This window comes from Telopea speciosissima, chromosome 8 (genome assembly GCF_018873765.1).
Source record: "Telopea speciosissima isolate NSW1024214 ecotype Mountain lineage chromosome 8, Tspe_v1, whole genome shotgun sequence".
NCBI classification, from domain to species: domain Eukaryota; kingdom Viridiplantae; phylum Streptophyta; class Magnoliopsida; order Proteales; family Proteaceae; genus Telopea; species Telopea speciosissima.
This window is the reverse complement of record NC_057923.1, coordinates 16,117,975-16,128,087: the sequence shown is the minus strand read 5'-3', so window position 1 is coordinate 16,128,087 and position 10,113 is coordinate 16,117,975. Positions and strand designations below refer to the sequence as shown.

The following is a 10,113-nucleotide window of genomic DNA, read 5'->3' as shown; positions in this document are numbered from 1 at the left end:
ATTTGACAAATCTTGGACCCATGTACTTCTGATTAAACAACTTCATTTTTTATTTATGAATCGAATTGAAAAATGTCGTTTAAATAATTATATGCTAATTTGAGCCTGGTGATATTTGAATTTGAGCAAATGCATTACAATGTATTCAAACTAGTTTGGTTTTCATTTAAGAAGAAAGGTATGTTTACTGTTACTATTGGCAATGTTTTTATTTTTGAAACAAAAAAGACTGACAGGAAGTATAATAAATTCGATTATGAAGTGGATAAGAGAAGAATATCAGAAGAATGCATTCTTTACAGTTAGATTACTGAGGGTATTCAATTTGAGGAGAACCAGATTGTTGGATCAAAATCCGCCTCATTTTTACATTTTCTGATTTGAACGAGAGAACTTAAAAACAAAATTTGGAAACATGTAGAAACAGAAGGGAAGCTTACTAGTATATTGATGCTTTAATGTATTTCACACAATGGCAACATGAAATAGAAACTGCTTCTTCCTTGGGTGTTCAATGTGCAGCCAAATGTTTCTTCCCATCCCTTCTCCTGTGTCCTTTTTAATCCCTGTTGAAATCCTCTGATTTCCAAATCCATCCTGAAACACCATAATTCTAGTATTTGGATCATAACTGCCGTCACATATAATAATAAGTTGATTCATAGAAAACTTTGTTTCTTCTTTTCACCTGAATGAAGTTGTATCAACAGAAACAATTGCAAGGGAATAATAAAAAGCAAATAACCTGAACGAAGCAGTATCCATGCCGTGCAAAATCTTGGCACTGGTTGTAGAGCGCACATTAGGCAGGAGGGTATCCAAGACCAGGAGAGACCAAATAAGGCAGAAGTGGGACGGCACAGAGATAGACAGACACCTTAATCATCAAAATTCTATGGAGAGATGCTTAAAAGGTTACATTGCGGGTAAAGGGCTTTGTAATCAGCATGAGATCTGAGGAATTAATGTGAGAGAAATCGATCACAGGATATCTAACAATTCATGGACGTAAAAAAGACTTCAGATTTACAGGTCTCTCGTGTCAATCGGATCAGTTGCATTCTCTCGTGTCAATCGGATCAGTTGCATTTACAATCCAAGATCTCTCACATAAAAATGAAAAGACCTCCTCTAGAAGGGAAAGGAGAGGTTTATTCGCTCGTGTTAAAAAATCTGGAATAAAAAAAGGAAGAAGACAGAAAGATGGCCTGAGTCAAACGAGGTCGTTCTGTCCTTAAGATAGTATTTGCACCCTCCTATTCTTGCAAAAGGTTGCAGCAAAACTGCCTCCCAAGATAAATCAAGCTAGACTGATTACTGGTTGCAGTGACAATAATCACTTGAAACTATCAGAGAATGGGTTGCACCTCCCTTTTGACCAGTATCCTATCCAACGGTCAGATCCTAAACACCCCTTTGATCAGACACGATCCAATGGTTGGAACCTAACCATCGTACTGGATCATAGACCGTTGATCTCGAAAAGATTTAGGTGCCTAATGGCGACGATGGGCATGTGCGAAGTGTAAAGTGCGCTATCAAAGAGCCACATTGCGCCTCACGCACATGCACGGACGGTCACCGTCTTCGCTCGCAATCCTTTCTAAAAATAACATGTGATAATAGCTCACAATCATATATAAACCAAATGATACACTTCTCCATAACCGAAAAGTCCCACATCTATTATTTGAAAAAATTCCAACAACTCGTAATGATGGTAAGAATCTCTATGGGTTGGAGGTCTAATAGTAGTCACATCAACTCCTTCCTTCTCTATTATCTAAGGTTATCAATGTGTACCGAATTATCAAATACCAAATCGTACCGAATAAATTCGGTATGAGATATATGTACTGAGTCAGTATTCGGTATGGTATCTGTATGGACATAATACTAAAAACACATCATACTGTACCAAATTATATCGAATCGATTGGGTATGATATAGGTATGATATTCTTGTACCTAATCGGTATTTAATACGATATCGGTATGGGGTATATGTGCAATATATCGTACCGATTGACATTCTCCCCCATGGATGAGAAAGATTTCCATCTTGCATCTTGCATCTTGCAATCCAATCAAATATATTCTAGTTATGCAGCCGCGATAAGATAGATCTAAGAGCACTTTCGAACTAGACTGCTCTGACAAACGAACAGCCCAAAAGTATATGGGAAATTGTTTTTCATGGTCTCCACATTAGCCACTAGACAGATTCAACATTAATATTGCGATGGCAAAGTGCATTACCAGTAGCAAGACCAGAAGCGCATGCACGCCATAAAAAGCGTTGTATCTTGGGAAAGGATCTACAATTCCAAATCGATTTCCATACATCAGTAGATACAGAACTCCATGAATGTGATCGTGAAGAAGATGCTACTAATACACGATCCTCTGAATCCTTATTCGATAGAAGATGATAGGCACTGCGCATATAAAAAAACTCCATTCTTACTTGCCATCCATTTTAATTTGTCTGGCTAAGGAAAAAGAGATAGATTAAAATTAGGGTAAAGTACACGTACCCCGCTATAACGCACCCAATATTCCTCGTACCCCTCTAAGCTTCTGATAAGTCCACGTACCACCCCTTCTTTACCCCCTAATGCCACTTAAGTCCACACCAAGTGTTAAATGCTAAAAAATGACCAAACTACCCTTGCTAAAAAATGACCAAAATCTATAGGAATTCCCAAATATTTCTTTGGTCCAGAACCATATAGGATTTTCATAATTCCTGAAACCATATCTTGATTCTAGCATGGGTATTAAGAGAAATTGTCATACATGACTTCTTCAAAATTATCTCATGTCCAGAAACCTTACAATATGTAGAAAGCAGGCATGCCCTCAAAGAACATAGTTCCTCCAATTTGCCTATAGCAAATAAAACACTATTATCTACAAACAAATGATGTGTAATTGGCGGAGCACGATTATGTACCTTTATGCCTTTAATATCACCATCAGATTCAGCCTTAAGTAGTAAGCAACTCAAAGCATGAGAGTAGGGAATAATGCAGGTGATAATGGGTTTCCTTGTCGAAGACCACAAGAAGGAATTATTGTATCCCGTGGTGCTCCATTAATAAGAATCTAATAAGACACCGAAGATAAAGAAGCCATAATCATCCTCGAGCATCGAACCCCAACTCAAGAAGCATGCTCAATAAAAGGTCAGTCTAATCTGTCATATGCCTTCTTCATATTAAGCTTTAAAGCAATATACTTCCCTTCTTTCTCTCATTAATATAATGAAAAAGTTAATGTGCAATAAAGACATTATCAGAGATAACCCTATTTGAAATAAAGACTGATTGATAGGGAGACACAATATCCTCTAAAACAGACTTCAATCTTGATGCAATAATTTTCGTTACTTATGCCACCTTGCATACAACATTACAAAGTGCAATGGGCCGAAATTAATTACTCCATAGTCTCAGGTTGTGAAACCTTTGGTATGAGGCAACCCAAAGTTTTATTCAACATAGATGAAATAACACTAGTCTCAAAGAAATTTGTAACAAAAGATAAAGATCATCAATACCTAGAGATTTATGAGGACTCATTGCGAAGAAAGCAAAACGCATTTCTTCAATACTAATTGTATGGACATACAATTAGCAACTGAATAATACAACCATGCATGGTTGATTGAATTTGAGTTTAAAATTGGGTGGGGCTACTCAGAGGGCAGGATCTAGTTCTCGTGCGAGAACATTTTCATACACCTACGAGGTGTATAGATGGAACCCACTATGTGGGACCTAGTTGGGTGGATTCCATCTATACACTTTACAGGCGTACGAGAACGGGATCCTGGCCAGGATACTCATGGATCTAGATCCTCTACTACCGAGCTGCCCGGTAGGACCGTGCTGCCCAGACACGGTGCTGCATACAATGACCGCCTTATCCCCACTCGGGCAAGGCGTTTGGGCAGGGATAAGGCGGATATTGCGTGTAATACTGTGTCTGGGCAGCACGGTCCTACCGGGCAGCTCGGCAGTAGAGGATTCAAATTGAGGTACTCATAGCCCATAGGTGCCCCTTGCGTTCTTGAACGATTTCGGATACCGCCGAACTGCAATCCACTCAAATCCCTTCAGTTGACGCAGTGCCATGGCAGATAACATTCCATGCATGGTGGAAAGAAAATACTTATAATATTCTCTCAATCATAATCCCATGAGTGCGTGTTGTTTGGTTTTTTTGTTTGGGAAAGTTAGTCCCTGAAACTACAAAAGTTATAAATGGTTTTATTATTTACTTCTTTTTTGATTATCGAAAAAGGGCTTCTCGAGAAATTCGTAAGAATTTGGTCTCTAGTATGCTTTGTAAGAATGGTTTTAAAACCGTTCTTGAGTCGATAACATGATATTGTCCAAGGGGGTGTCTTTGTGGGAAAGGGTTATTCCGTTGATGGGATGTTCAAGTTCGATGATTAATAAGATGGTTTCTAGTTCGCTTACTTGATTGATTGTTCATCCGATTTATGGCATGCTCAAGTTTAGGACACTTGAATCTTAGATACATGAAAAATATGTCAAAACAAGGTTTAATTTCTTATAAGCATAAAAATAAAAATAAATGTGAAGTCTGTGTTCAATCAAAAATGGTTAAGAAGCCTTTTCCAAATGTTGAGAGAAATTCACAAATTTTGGAATTAATACATTCGATATTTGTGAAATTAATGGCCTCTTAACTAGAGGAGGAAAAGATACTTTATAACCTTTATAGATGATTGTACAAGATTTTCACACGTATTTTTATTGAGAACTAAAGATGAAGCCTTTGATATATTTAAAAGGTATAGAAAAGCGTAAGTGAAAACCAAAGGATAAAAGGATTAAAATCCTTAGAAGTGATAGAGGTGGCAAATATTTTTCCAATGATTTTCTACATTTTGTGAAGAACATGGGATAATACACCAAAGGTCCGCACCCTATACACTCGAAATGGCATAGCTGAAAGAAAAATAGGACACTTGTTAATATGGTAAATGCTATGTTATCGGTGCTAGTTTACCGAATAACTTATGGGGTGAGGCATTATTAATCGCATGTCATATAAGTAATAGAATTCCTTCTAAGAAAATACAATCAAGTCCATATGAGTTATGGAAAGGAAGGAAGCCTAACATTGGATATTTTAAAGTGTGGGGGTGCTTAGCCTTTTATAGAACACGGATCCTAAAAGGACAAATTAGGTCCTAGAGCACTTAAAAGTGTGTTCGTGGGATATGCTGAAAATTCAAAAGCATATAGACTTTTGGATGTGGATTCTAACATAATTGTTGAATCAAGAGATGTAGAATTTATAGAAAATAAATTCATTAATGAATCAAAATCGAAGATGTACCTATTCGGACATCATCTTCTATTTTGGAGTCTAGTGGTCACACTAACATGGAAACTCAACCATCTCTTAGTTTGAAAAGAGATTCGAGTGTGATTAGTGAACCCAAAGAAGTCAAAGAGTTAGAAAAGAAAAGGACTTGGTCCGGTTTTATTTCCTCACAAACTCTTATTTTTCTTATGGAAGGGAATAGGAAAGTTGTTCTAAATGAAATACCAATAGTATTCAATTTAGAAGATGATCCTAAAACATATAGTGAGGCCATGTGTTCCGGGGATTCGAGCTTTTACGAGAGAGGCTATAAATGATAAGATGGATTCCATAATGTCTAATGGCACATGGGTGCTAGTTGATTTACCTCAAGGATCTAAACCCATAGGTTGTAAGTGGGTATTTGAAAGAAATTGAATACGGATGGATCTGTCAAAAATTTAAGGCAAGGTTAGTTGCCAAAGGTTTTAAACAAAGGAAGGCATTGACTATTTTGATACATATGCACCGTTGCTAGAATAACATCCATTAGATTGTTATTTGCCTTAGCTTCATTATATGACCTATGTGTTCATCGGATGGATGTTAAAACGAGCGTTTTTAAATGGTGATTTAGATGAAGAGGTCTATATGGAACAACTGAGGGTTTTGTTCTACACGAAAATAATAAGAAAGTCTGTAAATTAGTTAAGTCATTATATGGCTTAAAACAAGCGCTAAAACAATGGCATGAAAAATTTGATCTAGTAATTTTGTCAAATGGTTTTAAGCATACTTGATGCGAACAAATGCATATATTCTAAATTTACAAACACATATGGTGTAATTATATGCCTCTATGTCGATGATATGCTTATTTTTGGAACTAACTTAGTTGGTGTACTTGAAACTAAGAAGTATCTTACTTCAAAATTTGAAATGAAAGATTTAAATGAAGTGGATACTATTTTAGGAATTAAAGTAAAGAAACATAGTGAAGGGTTTGCTTTATGTCAGTCACATTATGTTCAAAAAATGATAGAAAATTTAAATTTCTTGACATAAAAGAAGCAAGCTCTCCTTATGATTCTAGTTCTAAAACAAGCGAGCATTCTGTAGGGGTGGGCACAACTTGAGTATGCTAGTGCAATTGGAAGCCTAATGTACGCAATGCATTGTACAAGACTGATATAGCTTTTGTTTTGTAAACTTTCGAGATACACTAGTAATCCTAGTGTGGATCACCTGGAAAGCCATTGGTCGAGTTTTTTGATATCTTAAGAAGACTATGAACTTTGGTTTATTTTATAGAAATTTTCCAAGCGAGTGTTAGAGGGATACTCGGATGCTAGTTGGATCACCAAGAGAGGATAATAAGTCCACATCCGGATGGATTTTCACACTAGGCTTTGGTGGAGCCATATCTTGGGCTTCAAAGAAGCAAACTTGTATCTCACATTCAACCATGGAGTCTGAATTTATAGCTTTGGGAGCGGGAAAAGAAGCGAATGGCTTAGAAATATGTTATTCTTTGGATATAGAGTTGTGGCCACAACCCGATGCCGCTATTTTTACTCGTATTGTGATAATGAAGCCACTATGTCTAATGCTTATAGTAAGATCTACAATGGAAAGTCTAGACATATAAGCTTAAGACATGAATATGTTAGACAATTGATCCGAGATGGTATAGTTACCATTACGTATGTAAAGTCTAACAATAATTTGGCGGATCCTTGCACGAAAAGCCTACCTAGGAGCTTGTAGAAGGTACATCCAAAGGAATGGGGCTGAAACTCTTATAGTCACCATGGTGGGAACCCAACCTTATGAATAAGGTTTAATGGGTAATAACTAGCTCTTTGTAAGTGATTGTAAAAACATTGAAATTAATAGCCCAAAAAGTGTCAATGTTAATCGTTATGAGTTGAGGGTAACTTCTATGAAGTTTTAATAAGGTTTTTGTAAAGTAAGAGTATCTACAATAACGAGATACTAAAGAAAAGCCTACCTATATGAATACCGATATGGTGCCGTTTCTAAACAAGAATTTAGGATTTATTCTTGCAAGTGTTCATGAATTCGGGGATAGAGCACGGGGCCGTAAGAGTGCTACTATGTTATAAGTTTTGACATAGAATCAATCATAGTTGTGTGTGTGGTATTTTCGATTTTAATACTTGTAAGAATTGGTTTAATGCTAAGTCAACCACATTCTACGTTACGACTCCGAAATACTTACACTAATTAAAGGTTTAATGCCAAGCCAACATTTTCGTATACATAACTATGTAGTTAGAGATATTAAGATGTTTATTACAATCTAGTGGGGGATTGTTAGATAGATTGTAATAAATGAGAGATTAAATAAATAATTTGTTATTTTGAGAAAAATTCTTTAGTCCCACATCGGAAAACTTCAAAAGTTATAAATGGTATTTATTATATTACCTTCTTTATCTCTTGAATTAAATCGAAAAAGGAGACATTCTACGAGTATATGCGGTTTTTTCTAACATGCGTGACAGAGTGAGACCACAAATACGTCTAGTTCTTTCATTAAACAGTTTGATAGCAACCATGAAGGTGGTGCAAAGTTGATCTAATTATAATCGAAGTTTTCAAAAGTTTCATCATTAATCCAAGTGGATAGCTCTTAACAAATAATATACTGTTTTTGAGGGCGGGCCCTGGTGCAACAGTAAGGTTACTTCATTGTGACTAAGTGATCACGGATTCGAGACTGGAAATAGCCTTTCTACGATAGTAAAGGATAATATTGTGTATATTATGACCCTCTCCTAACCCTGCAGTGGCGAGAGCCTCATACTTTGGACAAAGATTGATCATGACTGACACTTTCAATATTCTATAGAGAGATTCTTAAAAGGGTACTTTACTTACGAGTAACATTCTCTATATAATCAGACATGAAATCCGAAAAACTAATGTGATCAATGAAATCATCATTTAGGATATCTAATAATGTTCCATGGGTGTAAACGATTAGGCGTCAAATAATATATTTTTTTATCGAACAGAGTCAAATAATTTGTAATTATTTAAGAATTTTTATTCTCTCAAGTGTGGTGCACTGCCTAATACACCGTAAAAGTCCATCCGATAGTGATCAAAGGTGAACTGACATGGATTTTATAGGTGAATAGGTGCACTGTGCACCGTCAAATTAATGTACTTTAAGGTGCACTACACTTGAGAAGATAAAGATCCTTTATTTACTGTCTCCATCTTATATCATATTGTATGTAAGGTTAACCGACTTTTAGGACCGTAGAATGATGAATATATACAACACACACCACACTTATACACCCGATGTGGGACTAAACCCACACATCCCTTCTTTTTTTTTTTTTTTTGATGAAAGTGTAATCACACAAACCACACATCAATTCCAAAAGGTTAACCGACTTTTAGGACAATGAAATGACAAATATACACAACACACACCACACTCACACACCCGATGTGGGACTAAACCCACACACCCTAATGGAGCCAAAGTTGCATAACCCCATAGGGATATCGTTTTCCTTTAACGTTCCCTATTGGAAGGTAACACAACATCGGTTGTTCTTCATTGTTCACATGGTTCAAGTAGGCATGCAACCTATGCCATAGCGAGTGTTGGGAAAGATAAGGAAGAGACCACTACACACAATACCCACCATTAGAGGAAAAGTCTGCATAATCTCTTCCATATCCTTAGCATGACCAGGGAAAAGGCAAGTGGTAACTCTCTGATCAGAGAATGCGATTGCTACAAACACCATAGCTGACATCACGGCATGTATGAAATCAGTAAATCCAGCCTTTAAACGTGAAGGCTGAGCTATAAATTTCACACCCTCACCATCCTTGAACACCATCAACCCTTTGAAGGTTACAAAACCATAATAAACCTTCTGGTCTTCACGATAGCTATCGGTGAAGTGGAAGAAACAACAAGTAGTGGCACAGAGGGCTACGATGGATCCGATCAAAAAAGTGCTCACCGCGTTGCACTTGCCGTTCCCTGAGACCGATGGAAGGAGCATTTCGAAGGCGAGAAGGGTTCCGGTTGGAAGGAAATTGACGAGGATTGAAGTTTTGGATAGTGTTTTTTGAAAACCCATTGCCATCACGCGTGTTTGCTTAGAGGCGGCGCCGCCGGGGACGGGGACGTTTTCTGGAAGAGCAGTGGGGAATACTTCTTCAAGGATGGATGGAGATGGTTGTTGCTGCTGTTGAGGTGTTGGGAGTTTGATTTCTATATTGGGATGGTGAGGTGGAGGAGGGGGAGTGGTGTTTGGTGGTGGGGTTGATTGATCTTGATCTTGTGATGATGTTGGTGGTGGAACGATTTGGATATAAATGTTGGGTATTATTTGTTGTTCTTGAGTTTGGGAATCCATTTCCGGTGGAGTTGGGAAGAGGGAGGGAGGGAAAGTAAGAGGTGGGAAATGGGGAAAGCTGTAGCTAAACCTTGGTGGGGTTTCAGACTTGGAACCTGATCAGACCTAGGAGCTGGTGCTTTATATAGGATTTGTCAGGATTAAAATCCTCGATAGTGGGCATCTGGCGATGCACTGCAGTTTGATCTTGAGAGCTTGACATGTAGAAAAAGTTTCATCCAACGGAGTGAATTCAATGCAAAACAGTTTTTCTCATTTGAAAATGACAACTAAAAAGATGAATGAGACTTTTGATTGAAAGAGAGAGAAGTTTTTTAGTAAACAGATTCGATGAAGACGGTTGAAATGGTTTCCA

The 10,113-nt window shown here is 37.3% G+C and overlaps 1 protein-coding gene across 1 annotated transcript; it reads right to left on the bottom strand.

Moving 5' to 3' along the window:
• Positions 1–8,952: 8,952 nt before the first annotated feature.
• On the bottom strand, positions 8,953–9,758 carry LOC122672077 (protein DMP8-like). Its single transcript, XM_043869579.1, has one exon. The coding sequence runs from the start codon at positions 9,756–9,758 to the stop codon at positions 8,958–8,960; it is 801 nt and encodes a 266-aa protein (XP_043725514.1). The 3' UTR covers positions 8,953–8,957.
• Positions 9,759–10,113: the final 355 nt, after the last annotated feature.